At 36.2% G+C, this 27,296-nt stretch overlaps 1 protein-coding gene across 7 annotated transcripts in view; it reads right to left on the bottom strand.

Annotated features, from left to right (window-relative positions):
• CFAP70 (cilia and flagella associated protein 70) overlaps positions 1–27,296 on the bottom strand; it is a 71,948-nt gene that overhangs the window by 12,333 nt on the left and 32,319 nt on the right. For 5 of the 7 annotated variants that reach the window (XM_064488058.1, XM_064488063.1, XM_064488061.1 and 2 more), the window contains 13 exons: positions 27,181–27,272; positions 22,914–22,978; positions 22,408–22,598; positions 19,944–20,075; positions 17,323–17,448; positions 14,822–14,955; positions 14,585–14,700; positions 14,163–14,387; positions 9,480–9,638; positions 8,802–8,923; positions 7,007–7,159; positions 6,343–6,504; positions 2,656–2,745 (listed from right to left, as the gene is read on the bottom strand). In XM_064488058.1, the coding sequence (XP_064344128.1) occupies positions 2,656–2,745; positions 6,343–6,504; positions 7,007–7,159; positions 8,802–8,923; positions 9,480–9,638; positions 14,163–14,387; positions 14,585–14,700; positions 14,822–14,955; positions 17,323–17,448; positions 19,944–20,075; positions 22,408–22,598; positions 22,914–22,978; positions 27,181–27,272 (1,767 nt within the window). Of the gene's footprint in view, positions 1–2,655; positions 2,746–6,342; positions 6,505–7,006; positions 7,160–8,801; positions 8,924–9,479; positions 9,639–14,162; positions 14,388–14,584; positions 14,701–14,821; positions 14,956–17,322; positions 17,449–19,943; positions 20,076–22,407; positions 22,599–22,913; positions 22,979–27,180; positions 27,273–27,296 lie in introns of those variants that run through there. The other 2 variants (XM_064488062.1, XM_064488064.1) reach the window with 2 other exon arrangements.

The following is a 27,296-nucleotide window of genomic DNA, read 5'->3' as shown; positions in this document are numbered from 1 at the left end:
AAAAAAATCTGAATATTATTCTGAAACAAGCGGTAGTCACTAAAGGATTTAAATCGGGTAGTAACCTGGTATTCACATATTTTAAAGACCATTTTTATAACAATGTGGAAGATAAATTGAGGAAGGACAGGAGACCACCCTAGTGGATAAAGAGGAGATGAGGCTTGAATTCGAGCAGTAAAAATAGGGATGGAGAGGAGACAGTAGACTCAACAGACATTTAGGAGACAAAATCAATATGATATTTGATGCCTAATTAAAAGTAACAGAAGTAGCTTGGTTGATTGGATTTATTATAGCTCAATTCACCAAGACAGGGAATACCAGAGAAGATACAGGCTTAAGGAATGTGAGAACGCTTCAGAGATAAATTAGGTTATATGTTGGATATGTACATTTTGAGGTGTCTAGGGGACCATCAAATGGAGCTGTCCATTACATTGTTTGATGTAAGAGTCAGAACTTGAAAAGTCTTATGAACTGAAGCTTTAGGATTCATTAGGACACAAGAGGTAGTAAAAACCACTGGGGTAGATGATATTTCTTAGGGAGAATAAATAAGATACAGAAGAGCTGGCTATAGAATTCAGGAGAACCCAACAATCATGGTGGGTAAAAAACTAGGAGCCAGCGAAAAAGGTTGAGAAGGATCCCAGAGAGGAAGGCATGGAACTGGATGTGAATGCAGACTGTGGAAATCACGGGAAGATGGGGCTTCAAGAAGGAAGCAGTCAACAGGCTTAGGTGCCACAGAGACTTCATCTAAATGTCTATTGCATTTGGCAATTAGGGTGTTATGGGGGCCCTTGTCAGAGAAGTTTCAGCAAAGTGTTAAGAGGTATATACCTAACTGCAATGAAGTGAAGGGTAAATGGTACCTGGGAAATAAACAGATAATTCACAAGTAAAGAAATACATCTATCACGTGATTTCCACTTCATTAGTGATGAAAATGCAAATTAAGATTCCTATCAAATTGGGAAATGATAATGCCCATTGTTGATCAGGTAACAGTAAAATGGACTCTCATATCTCTGGCAGAGCATAAATCAGCATACAGCCTCTCTAGAAGGTGAACTGACACTATAAAGACTTTAAAAATTTTCTAGTCTTTAAGAATAAGGAAATAACAGAATTAATCACAGATATTTATGTTCAAGAATATTTATTCCAGCTTTATTTATAACAGTATAGCTGTAGAAACTAATGACACATCCAATAATAAGTGGTTGGTCAAATTAATTATGGTATATCCACACATAGGTAGAATGTGACCAAAACACTGATGTGGGCAGATTACTCAGACACCTTAGCTATAGGGCTTAACCCTAGTCTTATTGAATTTCTATCTCAATGAAAATATATTTTACACTACTTAAAGCAAATAGAAGCATGACTTATACTGACTAGTTTGTATACTTGGTTTCTTGTATTTTCGACAGTGCTGATAGATTTCTAATAGCTAAAAATATTTTACTTCCTTTCTGGGAAGGTGGCACAGGGGGCATATGGCTTATATATAAGTAATCACATGTCCTGGTTGCTCTGTGACACCCCTTGTGTCCCAGTGTAATTATTAATATCCTCCTTTTCACTCTCAGAAGTGTCCTGGCTTAGACGATAAATTATATGGTAATCTTACTTATGTATCCAAACTAGGGAATACCATGCAATTATCAAAACTCTCGTTTTAAAGAAAAAAAATTCATGTTTTAGACTATTTGATGATGTGAGAAGGTACCTATGCTATATTATTAAGTAGAAAAAAGATTACAAAGCAGTAAATGTATTATTTATAATTTTATACATTAGAATTGCTTTCATGTATGTATGAAAAAAGGCTGGAGGAAAATGCATTCAAATGTTAATGGTAATTTTCATTGAGGGGTAGGATTATCTATATTTTTATGTTTTCTTTATATTTTGTATCATCTAAATTTTCTATAAAGAACAAATATTTTCTTTACAGTAAACAAAATAGCAATGAGGAACAGGAGACAAAGAACGCAGACAACTCTTTCGGTTAAAGGTCGCAACCAGGAAGGTGGTGGTTGTTGTAGAGCTGAATGAGAAGGAAAGCTTAAAAGTGTAAATCAAAGAGAAAGAAAATATTGAGAGTAAGGTATTGGGAGAAAAGGAGAGGGATAGAATCAAGAAGTACACACAAAGGAATTAGACAAGAACAGCAGAATGCATGCCTCTTTCAAAGACTAGAGGAAAGGAGGGAAGAGTGACTAAAGAGTTTTTAGAGATAGTGGGGAAAAGGGTCTATCAGAAGCTGTAGCAGCTCCTCCCAAATACAGAAGGGCCACAGAGCTTAGTAAGTACCAAGTAAATTCTTTAATTGAATTGAGTAGAGTTTTCATATCCCGTATCTTTTTAATTACAGGTAACATCATACAATTACGAGCTTCTATACTAAATAACATGAACATTTTTATTCCATAGCTTCATGCTTCAGTTTTTGTGGGAGTTTTTTTTGTAGTTCAGATTGATCGTCAGTTTAAGAACAACTTTGAAGAGCAACTTTTTATTAGAGAAGACTGCCTTGATTGCCTGCTCACTGTCATCACAGACTCCCCAGGGTGCCTGGAAGACCAAGGAGTCAAGGTTAGCTGTATGAACAGGCCTAGTTTCAAGCCTTGATCCTCTTACCCGATAACAGGCAATTCCTAGTCCGAGCCACGTAAGGCATGAAGGCGATCTCTTACAGGCTTGCATATAGGTTTTCTTTGCCTTTTCGTACTGTAGAAAGAAAGCGTCACTAAGCTATTGTTCTTCTGGAAGCTTCAAACACTGCATTTCTAAGATAATCATGGGGCTTCTGTAATTATACTCCAAATCAAAGTTAAATGAGTTCTTGGATTGTATATATACATATTTTTAAGACAACTTTTTTAGAGAAGTCTCATGTTCACCTCAAAATTGAGAGGAAAGTACAGAGATTTCCCATTTACCTCCTGTCCCTACACATGCATAGCCTCTCCCATTATCAACATCCCCCACCAGAGTGGTACCTTTGTTACAACTGATGAATCTACGTGGACGTATCGTCATCACCTAAAGTCCGCAGTTTACCTTAGGGTTCACTCTAGGTGGTGTACATTCTCTGGGTTTGGATAATTGTATGACATGTTTCCATTATTAGAATATTTCCACTGCCTTAAAAATTCTCTGTGATTCATCTATTCATCACTCTCCTTCCTCCAACCCCTGGAAACCACTGATTTCTTTACTGATTTCATGGTTTTGCTTTTTCCAGAATGTCATATAGTTGGAGTCATGCAGTAATGTAGATTTCTCAAATTTGTTTCTTTCACTTAATGGTATGAATTTAAGGTTCCCCTATGTCTTTTCATAGCTTGATAGCTTATCTCTTTTTAGCACTGAGTAATACCCTATTATCTGGATGTACCACAGGCTATTTATCCATTCACCTGCTGAAGGACATCTTGGTTGCTTCTAAGTTTTGGCCATTATGAATAAAGCTACTAAAAACATCCACGCACAGGTTTTTGTATGGGCATAAGTTTTCAACTCCATTAGGTAAACACAAAGAGCACAACTGCTGTGTCATATGGTAAGAATATTTTTGGTTTTGTAAAGAGTTGCCAAACTGTCTTCTAAAGTGGCTGTATCATTTTGCACTCCCACCAGCAATGAATGAGAGTTCCTGTTGCTCCACATCCTTACCAGTATCTGGTGTTGTCAGTGTTTCAGATTTTGGTCAGATTTTAGTGTGTAGTGATATCTCATTATGTTACTGACCAGGGTTCTTGAACTCCTTAATCAATAAAAATTAAGAGGCCAGATGAGAAATTCAGATAAGGCTTTATTGGGACTCATGATGCAGAAGGAGGGAGTGAAAACAAGTAACAGGTTCCCTTGCTCATTCCCTGAATGGGGGCGAGCTGGTCCCTTAAATGGGGTAAGGGTAGGGATGGACTCATGGATCAGGCCAGGGGGGTGACTTAGCTACTCAGCCCACCCCCCTGGTGGTGCTGTGTGCAGAGATTATGTGCAGGGATCTACTTTTGCTCTAACACCTCAGAAGTGGCCAATGAGTTTTCGGTTTTTTTGTGTCTTGTTGTTCATATTTTGCCCCAACTGCACATGTACAGTTATTTTTAGTCTCTTACAGTTTCTTTATATTCTGTTGTTTGAGGAGACATTTGTCCAGGTGCAAGCATTGCAGCAAAGGGCTCTAGGTCCCAGCCTGTCTCAATCATTGTTTTAATCTGCATTTCCCTAATGACATATGACGTGGAGCATCTTTTCATGTGCTTATTTGACATCTGTATTTCTTCTTTGGTAAGCTGTCTGTTAAGGTTTTTGGCCCATTTCTTAACTGAGTTGTTTGTTTTCTTATTGTTCAGCTTTAAGTGTTCTTTGTATATTTTGGATAGCAGTCCTTTATCAGATGTATCTTTTGTAAATATTTTTTCCCAGTCCATAGCTTATCTTCTCATTCTTTTGACATTGTCTTTTGCAGAGCATAAGTTTTTAATTTCAGTCAAGTCCAATTTATTAAGTCTGTCTTTCATGGATCATACCTTTGCGGTTGAACCTAAAAAGTCATCACCATACCCAATGTCATACAGATTTTCTTCTATGTTATCTTCTAGGATTTTTATAGTTTTTGCATTTTACATTTAGGACTATGATCCATTTGGAGTTAATTTTTGTGAAGGGTATAAGGTCTGTGTCTAGATACCTATTTTTTGCATGTGAATGTCCAATGTTCCACCACCATTTGTTGAAGATTATCTTCTTTGTTCCACTGTGTTGCCTTTGCTCCTTTGTCAAAGATTAGTTGACTATATTTATGTGGTCTACTTCTGGATTGTCTATTCTGTTCTACTGAACAATTTGTCTATTATTTCACCAATACCACACTGTCTTGCTTATTGTAGCTTTATAGTAAGTCTTGAAGTCAGGTAGGGTCAATTCTCTACTTTTATTCTTCTCTTTCAATGTTATGTTGGCTATTCTGGACTTGGATTATATTTTTATGTCTACTTTAAGGAAGCTATCACAAGAAAACTAGTGAGAAGATAGGGATAAACCAAATTAAAGGGCAGACTGATGTAGAAGTCCCACAGACATTTACAGCCTCTGCATAAGTTGAAGCAAGGTGTTACACTGGAAGTTCTAGGCAACCACGATGATTATCTGAATTCCACCTTGACTTTATGGATTATCCCCTTTCACTTAAAAGCAACACCATGTAGTGGGATGACAGATACATAGTCTGTGAACTTTGGGGTATACTCGATAAAAGCCTCATACTGAGAGTTTGTTACCTTGTTGTAAAAGGTCTAAAGCTCTCTACAGTAGTACAGGAGGCATTTAGAAAAACAAAAACCAAACTTCCCAAGGAAACTGCCCACAAAAGACTCCCTGTCTTGTAACTCAAGTGTGAGAGATTGAGCAATAGCTGAGCCTCAGCTAACAGCTTAAGAATTGCCTGCCTAGAACTGAGTAAGTCAGTAGCTCTGAGAAGATGCAGCTGGCAACAACTTCAGAAAGAAAACTTTTTCTTATTTATTTCACCACAATGGGACAGTGGTTTTTCTCTCTCAAGCCTATGTGAGCTTTCCTCCTTAAACTATAAGGCATTGTAACTTCTCATTGCTGTTGTTGTTTTATTTTAAATAAAATAAATTGTGTGTTCTAGAAAGAGAAATGAAGTCAAAACAAAAGCATGGAGTCAAAAAGCCTTTGGCAGAATGTTGATAATGTTGAAGTGGGATGATGGGTCCAAGTTGGTTCATTCTCTGATTCTGTCTACTAGGTATGCATTTGAAATTTTCCATAAGAGAAAGTTTCTTTTAGAAGGCCTTGTGGGTATTTCCTAAAATATAGACAGGACTTGTGGAGAGGAAGTGCTAAAAGGTCATGTCACAGTGCCCAGTGGAATGGAGTTAGCCTCAGGTGAATTACATATAACGCTTTGTGTTGAACAGGAAGTTTGGAGAAGTTCTTTTGAAGCCCATGACACTTTCTGTTACTTAACTCAAGCTATGAATGTTTCTACTACTGCTAATAAAAGAAAGTTAGCTAAAATAATATCTAAAATAATACTTACTGAGTTCTTAACTTTTTTAGTATCATAATGGTTAAAATTACAGACTCTAATTCTAGACTGCCTGGGTTTGAATCCTGCTTCTATTAATTACTGGTTATCTGATGTTGGGCAAGTCACTTTATCTTTGGATGTAAAAATGTCATTATCATATTGCTATTTTTAGTCCATAAAGATGGATGTCAATGCTTGAACTCTAATCAGGTCCCAGACCACGACCTGATTTACACAGTTACTCCCCACCATCTATCCCTCACCTCTTTCTCTTCCAGGTATATGTGCCCCAGTCGCAGGAAGATGAAGTGCATCTCAGAAGCATCCGCGACAAAACTAATGGTTCGCTCATAGCATGCCTTGGCTTCAGCATGATTTCCACTCAGAAAATAGAGATGACCCTTCAAGCCCCAGACGTTGGGGTTCTGAGAAAGTGAAGAACAAGTAATACATGGGATGAAGTGGTATTTAAAAGTACATTAATGATCTTTGTTTAACATTTAAACTTAGATTAAGTCCATGTTCTTTTGCAAATTACAATGAGGGCCATCAGTTGCACTGGGAGGTGTTGTTCTAGGACTGCCCTCTCATTTCTTTCTTACATTCTTCAAAGCAATTTTGTCTTTAGGGTAAATATTAAGAAAACCATTCAAGCATAACCATGATAGTATTCACAATAAGAAATAGAAGTTCAGGAAACTTGAAATAGATAACGGTTTGCTAAAGAGCTGTCCTTATCCTTTCTCTGCCCTTTGTAAAACTCATGATTGATTAAGAAAACCAAATGGAAGAAAACAGATAATTGAGTTTACTGACAGCTCATGGCCCCCGCCTCTGGGAACCAGAAATCTACATGTGATATGGCATCACCACTGTTAAGAAAGCCTGCTTGCCCTTTCCTTAAGAGGCTCTAGCAAAAGTTATTACCAGGTAGTCCACCTGGGCTGCTTGTTGAAGGCATTCCTCTGCTTTAGCAAAGTCCTTCTTGAGAAGGTGTATCTGGGCCAGCACCAAGTAATACTCACAGCTTGGGCCTCCTTGAGGGCATAATAGCTCATGTGCAAGTACTCTGTGTACATACTGCAAGAAAAAAATCAGTTTATAAAAAACATGTAAACGACTGCATTGTATCAGTTTCATAGCTCTCATGGTTGAAGATTCTCTTATGTCTCTGATATAAATAATAAGGAACATATTATAGAATGAAATACTTGTCATTTTCAAAATGATACGGGTGAATTATAAACATTCACCACATCATGATTCCATTACCAGCTATTTACTTAGTCACATTTCCAAGTGAATTATCTGCAGTATTGTATCTTCCTGATCATACTGGATGAATTTTAGCCTATTTTTTTTTTAAATTTTAGCCTATTGTGTAGCAGACAGAAGCATTTCATCAACCACTCCGTGTACATATGAAGTAGTATTTTGAGGCAGTCACATTTCCAAGTGAATTATCTGCAGTATTGTATCTTCCTGATCATACTGGATGAATTTTAGCCTATTTTTTTTTAAAATTTTAGCCTATTGTGTAGCAGACAGAAGCATTTCATCAACCACTCCGTGTACATATGAAGTAGTATTTTGAGGCAGCTGTCACTGTAAGGAAACTTAAAGTGAGGCAAAACCTCCCTTTCTAAAATTCCAGACTCGGGATCCTAGCAATATAAATGCCTATTTCCGACACACTCTCAAATATTTGTTATGTTCACTAGTTTTATACTTTTGGCTGTTCTTTGTTTTTAATACTATATAAGGCCTACAAATTTCACGAAGTCCTATGTACTTGCTAAGTAGAGGGGGAAGCCCTTCTTTTCTTCTCCCTCTGTTCTCATCTCAGCCTATAATATAGAAATTTCCACTAACATTTATACCTGCTTAGGAAAATACCAGGGGATGGGGGACTTTGCAGCTGTTCCCTCTACCAGCATTCTGGCTCCTGGACATGGGGAAACGTGATTTATTTAATCAGGGAGACAGAGAACCTATTTCTCTATTGTGAAAGGTTAGTATGTTAAAGGCTCTTGTTTAATGTGGTCCACCCCACCTAGTTCATAATTCTTGCTCTTTCTTGAGCTTGTCCACCCTCAAGTGGAGCATCATTCTACAGGTTGAAAGTCAATTCTCTTGGCTCCTGGATTTTGCTCTCTCTCCCACTGCTTACTTCATGGGTATGTTTCTTATTTCCTATGTGGTAAGTAGACCTTGCAGGAAGCTCTTTTTCTCTGGAAGGGGACTGCAGTTCTCTAGCTGTTCCACCTGTGACTGCATGGATAAGTCAAATCTGGGACCAGTCACATCTCCAGCCCAGCTTTACCAATAAAAAATTAATATTTTTATCCCCCATATAGCACTGTGTATCTATTTCCAATTGGTTCAGAAACTGGAATGGAAGAAGGGTATGATTAGGCTCCTGTGAACCCCCAACACTCACATAATATGAGTTCCCATAATAAGGTGGCATTAGGCTACATGTGAGTCTGATTTTGCTCTGCTGGTATTCTACAGGGAGCAGACTTGCAGTGGGGTCCTGATGCTCTCTGCAGAGAGCGGTTCATATTTTTGGATGTTTATCCCACTGGGCCTATAGTGTGATGTCAAAAGCATATTTGATTTCTGTATCATATACATTTAAGTTTGCAGAGACACCGCTAAGACATTATAAGTAGTTCATTAAAATTTTTCCATCTACTTGACCTTTTCTAAATATTCTGACCTGCACAGCATTGACCTTCATCAAGAAGTGTATGGTCTCCATGAAGATGGTGGTAGGAGTCTGGGAAACACTATAAGGAGTGGGATGCAGACAAGTCAATGACTCTTGACATTTTGATGCTTCTGAAAATACATTAAAATAATAGGCAATTAGATGTAGAGGAAAAATGTCAGAAGCTCAGACACATAGCAGGGAGAGTATTCTACTCTAACATATGAGAAAAATTATAATCTTGAAATCAGTAGATTACTCTATAGCAATGGCCCCTAAAGAGGAGATCTCAAGGTTCTCAAGGTTAGTCTACTGGTGGTCCCAAATGCAAGCGGAATGAAATGAAAGCTTTTTTTTTTTTTAAGTATTCATGTCTTCCTGAATGTGAAACAGATCTGTAAATACTCTAAATCTGTGGATATTTTAAAAATGAAAATTCTTTCTTAGGAAATCACAGGTCTTTAGTTGGCTACTTCTCTGAGCTAAATATAAATCCTTACTATTTAAAGAGTTACATTATTAAGATTGGATTTCAGAGCCTAGCCTCATATGAAGGAACTTAAACAATATTACAAACGAATCAACTTCAAGCAAGTTAAGATTGCCATTTTGCTTATCATAAGAGTTTTCATCACTGTCTAGTTAGTTTATACCCTTCTTTCAAGTGGAAATCTTTATTCTAATTACCTTTTTTTGTTGGTATCCCCTTGAAAAATGTGTTGGATGGTTTTTGGCTGGTATTTGGATCCTGAGATTGTACAGACAACATGGGTTCATGTGAATCAGACTGCAGGTTAGAGGATTCATCAAGAAATTCATCCAGAATGGATAATGGAGCTCCCAGCCCTAAAAAGATTAAATTTTAATGAAAAAAAAAAAACCCTTCTTACATTGTATATTAAAAGGTTATTACAGGAGATAAAATACAATTGATTTCCATAGCACAGGAAACACATTCCCTAAATATTGCATGGAAACACTTGTTTTTCAGACTTCTAATATTTCTGAATAATTTAAAGAGTGTAAGCTAAACTGACAGCACAGCTTCTGTCACTATGACTCCCAGTCCAACCCTGCTGCTAGCTCAAGTCATGATAATGTCAAACAAATACCTATTACAAAAGCTATTTGTAAACCCACAAAGAATCCAGAGAAGATTAACATATTTTTAGATAATATTAAAACCCCTGAATGACAGGAATTCTATTTTATCTTATTGTTCAAAATCATTATCATCATCATCATCATCATCATCATCATCATCACTATCATCATATAAGTAGCTATATTTGAACATGACTATATGCCAGGTATTACACTAAGGATTGTAATGTATAATCTTATTTATTTTCACAATATTATGAGATTTATTTATTATGCTCCATTAAACAAAGTGAATCACAGAAAAGTTAAATAATTTGTGGAAGCTCTTAAACATGCCAATCTGTCTCTCAAATAACAAATGTTTTAGGAATAAAAATAAAAAGCAATGCCAATTAGGAAATGATCAGTACTAGCTGGCTGTGAATCAGAAGAGGTCATTCTCTGCTACAGAAAAAGATACCATTTTGAAAACACCAGAAATTGACACAACATTGTAAACTGACTATACTTCAATAAAAATATATTTTAGAAAACACAAAAACAAAGACAGTGTGGTACTGCCAAAAGAACAGACAAATAGATCAGTATAACAGAACAGAGAACACAGAAACAGACCCACATGAATGTAAACTGATCTTTGACAAAAAACAAAGGTAATAAAATGGAGCAAAGATAGACTTTTCAACAAATAGCAGTGGAACAATTGGACAGCTACATGAAAAAAATAAAAATAATCTAAACACAGACCTCATAACTTCACAAACACTAACTCAAAATGGATCACAGAACTAAGTGTAAACTGCAAAAACTATAAAACTCCTAGAAGATAACATAGGAGAAAACCTAGATGACATTGAGTATGGCTTTTTAGATAGAACACCAAAGGCACGATCCTTGAAAGAAAAAATTGACACACTGGACTTCATTGGGATTAAAAATTTATACTCTGCAAGCAAAGGACAATGTGAAGAGAAGGAGAAGACAAGCCACAGAACTGGGAGAAAATATTTGCAAGAGACTTAATAAAAATATAGGCAATTTTATTAAAAAGTGGCCAAAGACCTTAATAAACATTTCACCAAAGAAGATATACAGATAGTATAAGCATATAAGATACAGCACCTCATATGTCACCAGGAATGTTGATAATGGGAAAGAAAGACTGCATGTGTGGAGACAAGGAGTATATATGAAACCTCTACACCTTTTTAATTTTGCTGTGAACCTAAAATTGCTCTAAAAAATTAAAGTCTGTTTTAAAATAACAGACTAATATGAAAAACATATTCTAATAAAATTTTTAAACCTAAATGAAATTGGTGAACTCCTAAAATGCATAAAATGCCATGAATAACACAATAAGAAATATAGAACACAAATATATTAAAGATTAATCAAATGAAATGATAGTCAAACACTTTCCCTGCCAAAAACCCCAAGGTCCTGGTTTTTTTATGGTTGAGTTCTGCCAAACGTTTAAGTCAAACTCAATTGCTATCATATGTAAGTTGATACAGAAGAGCAAAGGAACAAAAGGTGCTTAATAAATCTTGATTATAAAACTAAATGACAAAAGAAAAGTATAGTCTATTTCATTTATGAACAAAGATGCAATGATCCAAAATACAGCATTAGCTACTGAAATCCAAAGGTATATTAAAAATTAATACATTGTGATCAAGTAAGATTTATCCCATTATTGCAAGGATTAATCAATATAAAAGAAATCAACAATGTTCACTATATTAATAGGTAAAAGGAGAAAATTTTTTAAACTGATGCAGAAAAATAATTTGATGAAGTTCAACACCTATTAATGAAAAAAATTCTTTGCAAATTAGGAATAGAGGAGATCCTCCTTGATTCTGTAAAGGTTTTTTTAGAAAAAGCTTACAGCATATTTTATACTTAATAGACATTAAACTCACTTCCCTTAAGCTAAGAAAGAAGACAAGGTTGAACACCACAACTGATACATATCATATTATTGTAGATAATAAAAAGACATGAGTAGTATGAGGATTGGGAGGAAAAGTTAACACTTCATATTGGCAGATATGATAACCATATTCTGAAAAACATATATAATTAATAATCTACTTGAATTAACAAGAGGCAAATAAGATTGTTATATACAGTTCAATCTAAAAAATAATAGTATATACTTAAATCTAAAATGTAGAAAATCAAAATCATTCATTAAAAAATACCAATAATAAGCACCTAGAAAACATAATTAAAATAAGATACTATTATGATAGCAATGGAACCTATAAAATATCTATGAATTACTTAAACAGAGCCTCACTGGAAAAAAAGTTAAAACTCTAATAAAGAACCCAGAAGATGACCTGAGTAAATGGAGAGATCCTCCACATACTTGGATGGAACGGTTTAATAATAGGTAGACATTAATTATCCCTATATTAATCTATAAGTTCAATACAGTCTGAATAAAATCTCCAACTGGACTTTTAATGTACTTGATAAACTCACTACAAACTCCAGATAGGTGAATAAAGGTTCATGAATAGGTAAGTAAGGTATACAAAAGGCAAGTAAATGAGAGAACCTCATATTCCAGATATTAAAGTATACTACAACATCATAGCAATAGAGTGTGATATTATTTAAAGATAAGACAAGTAAGACAGAATAGAGTTCAGAGAATATATATTTTAAATCAAAGGAGAAAAATGATGGTTTAATATATAGTTTTGAGAAAACTAGATCTTTATATGGAGAAAAATAAAACTGGAAGCCTACCTACAATCACATGCAAAGATGGAATCCTAATAGATTAAAGATCTAAATGTAAAACTAATACTATAAAGTTAATTGAAGAAAACGTGACTTGAGGTAGGAAGAGCTATTTAAACAAAACTTTAAGGGCACAGAACTACAAAGGATGTGGAGAGTTCAATAACACAATCAACTAACTAAACCTAATTGATATTATAGGACACTCCACTCAACAACAGAATATACATTTTTTTCAAGTGTATTTAGAACATTTATCAAAATAGATCAAATCCTACACCATAAAAGAAGTTCAAGGATTAAAATCATGCAAAAAGGATTCAATCACGCAAATTACATTTTATAACCACAATGAAATCAAATTAGAAATAAAAAAACAAGAATATCTGGCAAATTCCCAGATATTTAAAAAATAAAAACATTGTGCAAGATAACTCAGGGTCCCAGCCATTCAACTCCTAAGTATTTGCCTAAGAAAATGAAAGTATATGTCTATACAAAGACTTGCAGACAAATATCAATAGCAGTTTTATTTTAATAGTCCCAAACTAGAAACAACCCAAATATATACCAACAGGTGATCAGACAAACACAGTGTGGTATCTCCATACATCGGGATACTATTTAGCAATGAAAAGGATGAACTACTGATATGGGCAACAACATGTTTGAATCTCAAAATAATTACGCTTAGTGAAAAAGTCAAATAAAAAAGCAGAGTATATACTGTGCGATTCTACTTAATTCTAAAATTCTGGAATATGCAAACTCATCTATAGTGATAGAAACTTAATTGGTGGCTATCTGGAAATGGGGGCACGAGAAAGATTAGAAATGTATGTAAGGAAAGTTTTGGAGATTTTGCATAAGTTCATTATCTTGATTGTGGTGATGTTTCCATGGGTGTGTTCATATGTCAAAACTTACCAAACTGTGCATGTTAAATATGTGTAGTTTATGAAATGTCAGTTATATCTCAAACTGTTGAAAATACATGTACATAAAATAACAATGTGCAGTAACTTATAAGTAAAGTAACATATGCAAGAAACACATAAACAAAAACACACATATTAAACACATTAGAAAGACTGATTTCCTAAAGTGGAGGAAAGGAGAAAGGCAGTGAAGAACAGGGTAAAAAGAGAATGCATGAATAAATAAATAAGTTTAACCATTACAAGAGTGGGACCTTATATGGTGGGGAAAGGGGAGTGGGAAAAAGAAAGAAATTTACTCGGCTACAATACTATTCCTTTTAGGGATACAAAGAGATAATAAATTCTCTAAGACTCCAAATACAGAATAGCAACAATAGAAGCTTTGGACTTTAAGTCATATGAACGAGGAAATATTTCAGAAGACCCTTTTCAGGTATCCCTGGAACAACTCAGAACCCCACCTACTCATTCACTTAAGTATTTACTGAGTACCTACTACGTGCCAGGTCCTATTCATAAGATCAGTAATTTTTCCAATAGACACTCATCATCTCCCTAGTCCTACCTGCTGGGGCTTCCACCTTGGTTGCTGCTGTAGAAGAACCACTAGTAATTCCCCAAGGGCCTAAACTGGATTCTGCTTTCCCTCCTTCTTCAACATACTCCACAGTCCCAGTGCTCCTCTGCGTTGTTACTTGTGCCTGAAATACTCGTGCCTGAAGCTGTTTGAAGGCTTCATGAAATGCCATTTCCATTCGAATATCATTGTTTTGAATTTCATAGTACAAGCCTGAAGGGAAAAAAGATGTTGAAGCAAAATGGGACTATTTCCCACCTTAAATACTGAAGAATTGCAAAATTTCACTTAAATTCCCCACATTTTTACCAAAGTTTAAAACTACATAATGAGTCATTAAAGAGTGGAAAGAAATAGGGAAAATCTTCTAATGAAAGAAAACACATTCATATCACAGGAAAATATCAAACCAAGTAAAGTCCAGGCTACAACATTAGTTGGTTCCAAGCAAGTAGCATCCTCGAAGAAAATTTCTGCCTGCTCATAGTTCTCCATCAGGACAGCCAGGACACCGCACAGCAACAAGCTGAGAAGAATCCACCAACATTATTAACAACGTGGTCTCATGTCACAGCCATGCAACCATGACAATTTCATATGGAAGCTTATTTGCTCCTTCTCATTCCTTATCTCCCTTTCAACCATACCTGTGGATATGATTCTGGTTGAGGGAAAGAGCTTTCCGAAAACACTCCTGTGCTTTGATATTGTCTTCAGTTAGGAGGCAGAAGGCACCATAGTCCAGCCAGTGCTCCAGGTTCTGGGGTTCACGGACCAACCTCTAACACATGAAACATCAAGAGGAACAAGGTTATTGTGACACTACGCCATGTTCTTTATGCACATAACATCACATAGTAAGCACTCCATAAAACTTTTAAATCTCTGAAACTAGAAACTATAATTTCTTTTTTTACCTACCACTGAATTCTAAATGCCTAGCACCGTCACTTCTCTAGCTTATAGTATGTGGTCATTAAATACTTGCTGAAATAATGTAAAAATGAATCTTCGACTCATTGCTTCCTCTGTCAGTGTTCTGGTCATCATATGCTCATCCAATTACTTGGGAACCTAAAGATTCATTTCATGTTTCATTTTAGAGATTCACATATAATAATTTCTGTCATAGTCTTGAGAAGGCAAGTATAAGATTAGCCACAAATATGTAATAATAAAAGCAGCTCATAATAAGTGAAAACTATAAAACATTGCTGAAAAAAATTTTAAAAGACATAAACAAATGGAAATACATTCCATGTTCACAGATGGGAAGACCTAAATTGTTAAGATATCAATACTGCTCAAAGCAATTTACAGTTTCAATGCAATCTCTATCAAACTCCCAACGATGTTTTTTTGCAGAAATATGAAAACTCACTCTAAAATTCATATGGAATCTCAAGGGGCCCTGAATATCCAAAACAGTCTTTAAAAAGAAGGATAAAACTGGAAGACTCATACTTCCTGATTTCAAAACATATAAAGCTACAGTAATCAGTCTGATCCCAGGATAAAGACAGACATGTAGACCAAGGAAACAGAAGAGAGCCCAGAAATAAATCCTAGCATATATGGTCAAATGACTTTTGACAAAGGTGCTAAGACCATTCAATAGGGAAAGGACAGTCTTTTAAACAAAAAGTGCTAAGAAAACTGAACATTCACATGCAAAAGAATGAAGTTGGACCTTTACCTAACATCATATACAAAAAATAACTCAAATGGATCAAAGACCTAAATATAAGGCCTAAAATTACAAAACTCTGAGAAGAAAACATAGAGCAATAGCTTCACAGCATTGGATTTGACAATGATTTCTTGGTTATGATACCAAAGGCACGGCCAATAAAATAAAAATAGACAAATTGGACTTTATCAAGATTAAAACCTTTTGTACATCAGAAGAAACTATCAACAGAATTAAAAGGTAATTCACAGAATGGGAAAACTAGATTTGATGTGGATGTCAGTCAAGTCTTTTCTGAGGGTATGCTGGCATCTATCACCTTGGTAGGAGGTGGGGTTGGAGATGCAGAGGATAGAGCCGGCAACAGATGTAAGGCAGGACTTCCTCTCTGATCATTGGCCATCACTGCTCTGTCAGGGACGGCAGGGATTAGGGGGTGTCTAATTACAAGTCATTGGAGCATAAGCCTTGAGTGTTGGCCTTGGACTGGCTATGTTCCCATTCACCATGTGTTTTTCTCCTTCCTTGCACCAGGACCCTTGTACCACAGGAGCAGAGTGCTGAAGCAAGTAGAGCCCGTGTGCATACTGAGGTCCAACATACTAAATGTGTAGGTGTCAGCAGCTCTTCCCAGATGCAGCCTGTAGTTGAGTCATGGCCACCCCAGATCCAATGCTGCACTGTGGCACAGTCAGAGTGGGGCTGGAGCATTCAGTTGCCCTGGACTGGGGTGCATGGTGAAGCAGTCATGGAAAACCCTGCCACTAGGGCAGACCTCTCTCAGTCCTGCCTTGGGGCAAACCAGCATGCTTGCACTCCTCACAAGAGGGGTCCAGGCTTCCCCACCCTTCCTATCTGCCCAGTGATCCTCCAACCAGCAAAGGCGCTGGCCTCCTCCGCATAGAGACTGCGCTGCCCAGTCTGTGGTTCAACCCAGTTCCCAGGGTATAGGCGAGTGCAGTTTCCCTTTTCCCCTGGGTCTCCTCCCAGGGGTACAGGTCCCAACCTGATCACTTCCCCTCCCCTTCTACTTGATTATGTGTATATCTTTATTTCAGCCTATGTTGTACAGGAGTCCTTCTGCCAGTTTTCAGTTATAGTTTTCAGTGAGAATTGTTCCACATTTAAATGTATTTTTATTGTGTTCATGGTGGGGAGGTGAACTCCATGTCCTCTTACTCTTCCGTCTCATTGGTTCATTTTTTGCATATGGATGACCAAAAGTTCTAATACAATTTTTTGAAAAGGCTATTCTTCCTGCATTGAATTTATTTTACAATTTTTGTCAAAAATATAATGGCCTTATTTGTGTGAACCTATTTTTGGACTGTTTTATTGATCTATGTGTCTATCCTTTCATTAATAAGGTTGGATTTTAAACAATCAAAAACTACTATTTATTATACCCATATTGTACAAATAGCTGTAACAACAACTACTGGGAAGGTGTTTAATTACCTCTTCATAGTACACTGTTGCCATTTCAAAGTTCTCATTGACTTCTGCTTCAAATGCAAAGAGTCGAAGCTGTTCACTGCTGATGTAAATGGTTGAAGTAGTGCCTTGAACATCATCTGGCATGGTCTGGTCAGTATCAAGATGTTAGGCAGACAAAATGAATCAATTGGAAGTAGAGAAGTTTTATAAGAACAAATCAGATGCGAGACTCTAGTCATGATATCTAAAATGATAGTGAGGTTTCTTATGGTCTTGCCAATACAGTAAGAGAGTGAGAGTGAACCAAGAGATAAATATCAAGGTTGAAAAAGAAGCTCAGGTATCTGAATACCAACAGTCTGAGCTCATGGAAGTGAATAAAAATTATTTAGGGCAGAACTGCTCCCCTCAAACCTCAAGACAGTCAGAATCCCTAAAATATTTCTAACCTCAAATAGCTTCTTTCATTTTCTCTAGTGTACAGACAAATATTATCATTTTTAGGTGCCATGACTTGGAAAAGTTTGGCAATAACTAGCTAGAGTCTTCAAATATCAAGAGAACATGAGACTAGGGTAAATCTTTGGAAGCTACATCTATTCTTTCAAGAAAAGAAAAGAAAAAAAAATGTGTCCTTGTAGTGAGAACTCAGGATTTACTCTCTTAACAGCTTTCGTATATATCAAACAGCAGGGTTAACTTAAGTCTTCACACTGTACTTTACATCCCTAGCACTTATTATCTTGTAAATGGAAATTTGCATGTTTTGACCATTTTCTCCAATCTCGCCTTCCTCAACCCCAGGTTTTGTTTTTCTTGAACTCCTTGGAGTATTTGACAATGTTGACCACTTTTTCTTCTTAAAATTTTCTTCTCTTAGATTCTGAGATACCACTGACTTCTGGGTTTTTGCCTTTTCACAACTCACTTATCTCCTTAATTCTTCTCCTCATCCATTCCTTAATGTTGGTGTTTCCTAGGGTTTCTCCGCCAGCTTGTTTCTTTCTCTACTCATATTTTTCTTGGCAGCTTCATCTATGGCCACAGTTTGACTAGCATCTATATACTCATGGTTCCCCAAATCTCATCTCTCTAGCTTGGATCTCACTTGAGCAAAACCCCACTAAGAGCCAATGTTCAACACGGAATTCAACATCACCTGCCTTCCACCAGATTTCTTCATGTTGTATTTCTTGTCCTAGTCAATGGTATTACCAGCTACCCAGTGGGGCATTAAAGTTAAGCATCTGTTCCTCTTTTGTATGTAATAACCAGTTAAAATAATCAGCTTCACCACCTCTAACCCATCCTATATAATGCTATCCAAGGGTTTTTGGTTTTTTTTTTTTTTGGTAAAATGTAAATCTAACAATACTATTTCCTAGCACATAATTCAACTTAATTGCATCCAACTTCTAAGAATGGACAAGGTCAAAACTTCTTGGTGTTACATACAAGGCCTCCCTGCCTACTCCCCACTCCCCCACTAAGAACTGATTCCTGGCTTCATCATCTATTTCTCTGTCCCTCAACCACTTCAACCTGTGCTATATGCCATATTCTTCCAAGTTCCAAGACTTTGTGATGTTCTCTATGATTCAAATGCTCTGAAACATTTACCTGGAGAACTTCCTTTTAGCCTTCAAGGCCCAGCTCAAGTCACAGGTTCTCTGTGAATCCTTTCCTAAAAGATCTCAGGGTGAATTTGCTCACTTTTTCTTTAGGCATTCCCTAATGTGCTCTACCATGGACACATCTCTGTCACAGCACTTACCTCACTCTACTTTAGTTACCTGTATTTTGTGCCTGTCTCCTCTACTAGACAGGGGATCCTTGGGGACTTAGGCAACATTACCTTATGCTCATGCTCAATTCTCAATTCCTTTCCAAATCAAATCATTCAAATCATCTCTGCCAGATTGTTCTCTTAACCCTAGGACACTGGACACTCCTCTCCTCCCTCTTTCAGGAAGGTTAAACAGGTGAAAGAAAAAGTGATGGTGGCAAAGAATAAAAAAGCAGTGAAGGAAAGAACAGATAGAATAGAGGCTATAAGGAGGCAGAGCTGGTTAGAGACTACTAAGGAGGCAAAAAAGATTTTGATTTTGTGATTGTTTTCAAACAAATCACAATGGCATACATTAAAAAATGAACAAATGAAGGCAAGATAAAAGTTGTGCAAATATAAACAGACAAGTGGGAAGAGAGCAGATTATCAATTAGAGAAGGAATGTTTGAAGTGTCATTGTCATTCAGGCATAATATCTGAAAACTGATAGTTTTTCTTTATCAATCTTGAAGAAAAAGTTGAGAATTGCAGACATTCACAGAATAAATTGAACGATAATTTTTGTTTCACAATTTACATAGTTGATTTTATTTTTATCCCTCAACTTTATGTCAGTTATAAATTTTTCTAGGAAGTTGAAAGAAGATACTCCTTTTTTTTCCCAAAAAATAGCCTTATAGTTTAGGCAGTTTCTTATTCATCTTGGTGTTTCCAGTGCCTAGCATGGAGCAGACACCTCAATAAATGTTTGTGGAATTAAAGAAGAAAAGAAGAAAGAAAGGAAGGAATCATTCAGAGGAGACCCTGAGGACCTACCGAGAAAAAGAAGGGTTCTTAGTTCTTGAGCACCTACCTGATTTAAGGCCACATGCATCTGATCTACCAAGAACACATAGAGCTCACTAATAAATGTTTGCAGTTCTTCCTGGCTTTCAAATGATGATGTCTTCAAGTACTTCTCTCTCACAATCTTTACCACAGCATGCTGCAAGAGACACAGACCACCATCCGATAACACAGTCCAGCACGATGTTAATAGCACAGACCTCCCCTGAGCTTCTGATCTAAGGCTCATCAGAACTCCAGAAGGTAATTAGTTTCCCTTGGTGACTGCTAGACTGTTGGCTCTCTGATTTTCCCCTGGTCAGCATACTCCACATAGCTTCCTTTCTTGACATCACCATCATCACTAATATGGTCAATACAGTACTCAGACTGTGTGAAGAGTCATAAAGCTAAAGAAAATCCTAGCATTATGTTTATGCACTACGTTTCTCATGGTGGCCACTGATTCAACAGAGAAAAGGAGAAAAGCATGATTTTAGAATCTGGAGAATGGAATCCTGTTCAAATCCTGCCACTGTCCAACCTCACAAATTATTTTACATTTGGTACTTCAATTTTCTCATTTGTTAAACAGATATGTACTTCTGGTAATACTATCCTATTTCAGAAGATGATTGAGAAGCCAGAGAAATAATAGGTGGTGAATCTTACAATGCGGTACAAATAACATTTTGCTATAGCCAGAAAAGCTTCTTTTTTTCTCCCTAAGTAAACATTATTGCCAGGTTTTGTACTTAAATACTTTCCATGCATTATCTTATTTAATTCTCATAATGACCCCATGTAATAATATCAATATCATTTCTCATTATTAGGCAAAGAAATTGAGGCTCAGAGAGATAAATTCACTTGACCAAGGTTATCCAGTTAGTAATGGTGAAACCAGGAATCAAACTGAGGTGTGACTTTGCCACGTGAGAAAAGCCTCTTGCCTCCGTGAGCATCAGTTATTTTTCACTTTATTACTTCCATGTGCTTTCTTTGTATCTGTTTAGTACAGTACAGGGCACATAGTAAATGTGCATAGAGAGGAAGTGCATTGTAGCAGATAAGAACATGAGTCTGGAGCCAGACCACCCGAATTTGCATCCTGTCTTTGACCTTTACTAACTCTATGATCTTGAGCTAATTATTTAACCAACTAATGTTGCATTTCTCCATCTGTAAAATGGGAGTACCTACCTCATAGGGTTGTTGTGACGATTAAATTAGTAAAATGTGTAACATTTACAAGTTTGGTATACAGCAAACACTCAGTAAATGTTACTATTATTATTCAATATATTATTATTAAGTAAATATTTCCCAAATCTCAGTGATTCTATGGACTAAGAAAAGGTTTGTAATAGAAGACAGAGATAATTAGTCATGGAATCAGTGTCAGGTTCAGAGTTTCTGCCTGCTAGTGCAACATGAAATCTGGACCAAAATCTGGCCCAGCTTCAAGTGAAGAATAAGTTTCTTAAAAGCTCACACTCAGTATAAATACTAAACAATTCCATTATATATACTCATGTATGACTGAAGCATTGTGCTGTACACCAGAAGTTGACACAACATTGTAAACTGACCATACTTAATAAAATAATTATTTATTCATTTAATTAAAATGCAAAAAAAAAAAAAAGTACTGAACAATTCCAAGGCTCTGCAGGAGTGGAGCTTCTCCAGACACTCTGTCATAGAGAACGTAGCCCTTTGAATCAACAGCAAGAATGGTGGAGCATAGCTGAACACAACCAAAGAAAAAATGATAACTAGATATGTAGAGAAGATGTTTCATAAAAACTCATGTGTTAGAGCAGGCAGATAGCTAGATATGAGCAGAGAAAGGGAAATGCAGGCCAAATGGCAGGAATTGGACAGAAAGGAGAGACAGGCCCAACGCAGGAAACCATACATCATGTAAGCACCAGGGGTCCCTGGGCAGAGAAAGAAAAGCAGGAACTTCTGGGCTGATAAGTGGTCACAACTTTGGGGGTGATAAGTGGCCTGGAGGCCAACAAAGAAAGGTTGGGAAAGGCAGGAATCTCCAGTGTCCGAATGTAACCTTTTACTCATTATGCCCTCATCTCAATAAAATTAGCCTTGCAGATTAGAAGTACCCATCATGCACCAACGTCATGACACTTCTGGTCCAGACTAAATAAGGATAAGAATCCCTCTTCCCTTTGGGAAGGTGGAGTTGGGATGAAAGTCAGGGAATATGACCCCAGACCCTTCCCTCCCTAGTGAATATTCTGCCCATTTTTACACCCAGTGTAACCAACCTGCCAAGAAAACTCAGGCAGCCACTCACCTGAGCCTGCCAGCTCTCCCCTTGAGAGGGTAGTATCCATCCTTTAATAAATTCTCACTTTACTTTCTTACTACGTCTTGTCTCTGAATTCTTTCTGGGATGGGACAAGAACCTGGAACACCGGTTATATCCACCGGCAATACATGGACTAATTAAATAAATTAGTATTTACCTTGAGTTGTTCTTTGAAAGCAAAATATTTCCCAGAGCAATTAAGTTCATAGTTGAGCTGGCACTTCTGCTCCTCCAGGGTTTCACTATCCATATCACTCCCCAGTTTGGCTACCTGTTTTCCAAACATCCTGTGATACTCATCCAGAATGGCTCTAGAAATGTTCTTGATCTGCATGTGGTAGTCACTCACTGCCTAGGAAAATACAAAATGGCTGGTAAAGAGACTTCAAAGAGGTCAAGATCTGGATGGAAGTCTGAAACTGGTTTGGGTTTTACATTCAACAATACTTTAGGTATAAATTGCCCTTTTCTTCCCAGCTCAAAGACTATCAGCCAAAGATTAAACACTGTATGCCGTTGGTCACAAATAGAAGCAGGAAGGAAAACCTGTGAAGCTGTAATTTCTCACCTCTTCTGGAAAACATACTGAAAAGACCATGCCTTATTTGCAAATGGGTGCACTCAACATCTTATTATTTAAGAGTTTCACCTTGGCTTTGGCACTTGCCTTCTGAGCTCCTCCTGTCCGACGGGTAAGAGGTGGCCTTGGAGGAATCATTTCCTTGACCCTGTATCAAAAAAGAAAAACAAAAAACCCCACAAAAAATTTTATTATATGGAGATTTATGCAAAAAAAAAGATAAGTGGTTGCTGAGGGCTGGGGTGCAGGGTGTTGGTTGGGGACTGGCCTGAGGGTTGGGAGGAAATGTAAAGTGACTGCTAATGCCTATGGTTTTCTTTTAGAGATAATAAAAATGTTATAAAGTTGACTACGGTGATGGCTGTTTAACCCTGTGAGTACACTAAAAGCCATTGAATTGTATTATTTAAATGGGTGAAGGTAAATTTGGTTATGTAAATTATACCTCAATAAAGCTGTAATTTTTTCAAATTAAAAATAAACTGAAGGATGGAGTGGTAGATGCAGGGATGCCAGGTGAGAGACTGCTATGGTTCTGACCAGAATTGTGAGAATTAGATAATACATATCTGGAGTTCAGGAGAGAGGTTCAGTCTTGATATATAAATTTGGGAGCCATCAGCATATAGTTGATATTTAGAGACATGAAACTGGAAAGAAACCAAGGGAGTGAGTGTAGAATGAAAAGAAATCCAAGATCTGAGCTCTGAGGGACTCCAACATTTAGAGGCCAGAGAGATAAAGAAGGCCAGTGAGGGAGAAATAAAATCAGGAGAGTATTGTGTCCTGAAGTCAGGTAAATAACGTGTTTCAAGGAAGATTGAATAGTTAAACACTAATCACTGGTCACAATGACCCTGAGAACAAACCATTGGATTTAATAATGTGGTGGTCACTAATGGTCTTGCTAAGAATATTTATCCAAAGAGAAGTTACTGGAAGTGAATTACTAGGTTAAAAAATGCATGCATTTGTATTTTAATAGCTTTTACCAAATTGTCCTCTGCAGGAGTTCTATCAATTTATACTCTGAATAGTTTGTATCAGAGGACCTGTTTCCAAATATTCTCATCAACAACATGAGTTATCAAGCCTTTTTGATCGTCCACAATTTTAAAAAAAATCAAGGCATTTCAGGGTAGTTTTAATTTGCAGTACTTTTATTATGAAATTAGTTGAACTTCTTCTCATGTTTAAGAATATTATTACACATTGACATAGATTCAGCAGTCTGGTACACACATGCCTCAGCCAGGAACCAAAGGCAAATAATCTTTATGAATATTGTGTCCAACTTTCTCTCACTGACATTCTAATTAGCCTTTGCTCTATAATACTGTCACATGAGCTAGCTTAGAGGAGAAATCTGCTTTCCACCTCCCTACAGCCAAAGAAAAAACTTATAGCTAATAACCTTTCTCATATAAAGAGTTCAATAATATTCTAAAGTTGATACACAGCATAATTTGAGAAGTACTATATATAGTTAAGTCAAATTGATTTTCAAAAAGTCAGAGGAGATGTTAAAACATAAATTTTAAGAAAAACTCATTGATATAGATAATAGATTGATGGTTGTTAGAGGCAGGGTTGGGGAGCAGGAGAAATGGGTGAAGGGGGTCAAATGGTACAAACTTCCAGTTATAAAATAAATAAATGGGGATGTAATATAAAACATGGTGACTATAGCTAGAACACTCTATTTTATGTCTGAAAATTAAGAGAGCAGATCTTAAAAGCTCACATTATTAGGAAAAAATGTATCACTATGTATGACCACAGATGTTAACTAGACTTATTGTGGTGATCATTTCAAAACATACACAAATATTGAACCATTATGTTGTACACCTGAAACTAATATAACAGTATATGTCAAATATAATTCAATTTTTAAAAATCATAAGAATTTGCTTCTGTATTTGGTGTAAAAGTTTCATTAACAATGCTGTTATTCTGTCACTCAGAATTCCCTATGTAGAAGCTTGAATGAGAAATTTGTTCTAGAATTTAATGCAAGGAAAAAAATATGGTCTCTTCTGGGACTAGTGTGCATCTACCTTTATGATTAGAATTGCATAACTTAAAGGGCTTCCCTTTTTGTTAGATAGCTCAGACTTGATGTCTATTCATGAAAGCCCTATTTAATACTTTCTTCCTTTTTGTTTCCATGACTTGTGTTTTTAACTTTCTATTTCTAGATTATCAACCTTATTTTACATATATAATTTATGGTAAATATTTTCAATTTATTTTTGAAGGGGCTAAATGTAAAATGTAAAGAAGTTTAAGGACTATCTGGTATAAAAGATGAATGCACCATTGACAGCAGGTAATTTTCAAAAGGAGATTTCCAAATGACTAACAAATATGTGAAAAAATGTTTAAGCTCACAAAAACATGTATAATGTGAATTAAGATAAGATAATTTCTTTCCCTGTAAAAATAAAAATTATTGTGTTAGTGAATGTATGAGGAAACAGCAGTCTCATACATCACTGGTGGAACTGCAAACTTTTGGGAAGGCAATTGGATGATACTTGCCAAAAGCCTTAAAATTATCTGTAGTAAATAGTTTCCAAGATGGAAGTTATCATTTGCTTTCATCCTTCACTGAGTGTGGTGCTCCTCATGAGGTCTAGATGTCAGCAAAATGGCAGATTAGATAACTCCAAACTCCCATCCCTCCACAAGAGCTTTGAAAAAATAACCAGAAACTGTCAGAACCAACTTTGTCAGAAGTCTGGAAGGCAGTCAAAGGTTTACAACAACCAAGCAAATACTGAATCAAGAAAAAGGCAAACAAAAAATAGTAGGAAAGCCTTGTGGCATTTTCAATTGACCCTGCCTCACCTCAGTGGCAGTCTTACAGATGGCTACCTGTATTTCAAGTGTGGCACACTGGCCCCTGATTCTGGAGGAGCAGAACAGACCTTATTCTCAAGTTACTGGGTTTGTTCTAACCTATCTGGGGCTACCCAAAGGAATGAATAGAACAACCAGACATGAGATCAACAAGGTGATAAGGGAGTTTAACAACGGTATAAATCAATTAGGCCTAACAAACATATACAGAACACTACCCAACATTCTTCTCACAGAGTACACATTCTTCTCTAGTACACATGGCACATTCTGAAGGATAGGCAATATATTAGGCAACAAAACAAATCTCAGTAAATTGGAAAAAACTGAAATCATACAAAGTATATTTTCTAATCACAATAGAATTAAACAAGAAACCAATAACTGGAAGGAAATCAGAAAATACACAAATATGTGTAAATTAAGCAACTCACTTTTAAATATGTCAAAGAATATGTCAAAGAAGAAACCCAAGAGAATGAGAAAATACCTTGAGATTAATAAAAACAAAATACAACATATCAAAACTTATGGGATGCAGTGAAAAAAGGGCTAAAGGAAAATTTATAGATCTAAATGCATACAATAAAAAGATGAAAATAATCAGTAATCTAACTGTATACCTTAAAGAACTAGAAAAGAAGAGCATACGAAACCAATAATGATTAGAGTGGTGATAAATAAAACAGAGAAAAAAAATAAAGTTAACAAAACCCAAAAGCTAGTCCCTTGAAAAGATCAGTAAAACTGGTATATTTTTAGGTAGATGAACTAAGAAAAAAGAACAAAGAATCAAATTACTAAAATCAGAAATGAAAATGGAGACATTACTCCCCACTTTACATAGACAAAAAGGATAATAAGAATATGAAAACGGATATATGTATGTATATTTATGACTGGGACATAATGCTGTATACCAGAAATTGACACATCATAATTGACTATATTTCAATTTAAAAGAAAAGGATAATATGAGAATACTATGAATAATTATACATCAACAAATTGGATAACCTAGATGAAATGGACAACTTCCTAGAGACACAATCAAAGCACTGTGATACAATATAAAAAGTTTTTTAAATTATATACATTTATATGTGACAAGGGTGTGTGTGTGTGTGTGTGTGTGTGTGTGTGTGTAATACAGAGACTATCATAGCTCCATAAGGATAAATACTAAGATGTCAAAAGTGGTTATTCCTGGGTGAGTAATAACCCAGTAAAAACCCAGAAATAAATAAAGCTGGGTGTTTTTAGATACTTTCTTGCTGATTTTGAATTTCTCAAATGTTTTTTAATTGGCATATACTGTTTTATAACAAGAAAACAAATAAAAGAAACCTCATCTAAAAAAAAAAAAACCAGAAAACTGTCTGTTGCTTAGCCCAGGAAAAATTACATTTATGTGGACAAAACAACTTCCTTTTATTTATACCAAAATTGTTTTGCAAAACAAGTATGAGAACCATTGCTACATACCTTCTGGCTAGCTCCTCTGGCATGCGCTTCGGAACCAAGGCTTTGTCCAGCTGAATCTCCAACACAATGTATGTCCCTGCTTCTACATATTGCTGTAAACACATTTTTCTGTAATG

This window comes from Camelus dromedarius, chromosome 8 (assembly GCF_036321535.1).
Source record: "Camelus dromedarius isolate mCamDro1 chromosome 8, mCamDro1.pat, whole genome shotgun sequence".
In the NCBI taxonomy this organism is placed as follows: Eukaryota; Metazoa; Chordata; class Mammalia; order Artiodactyla; family Camelidae; genus Camelus; species Camelus dromedarius.
Note: the sequence above shows the minus strand (reverse complement) of the source record. Positions and strands in the feature narration are given on the sequence as shown.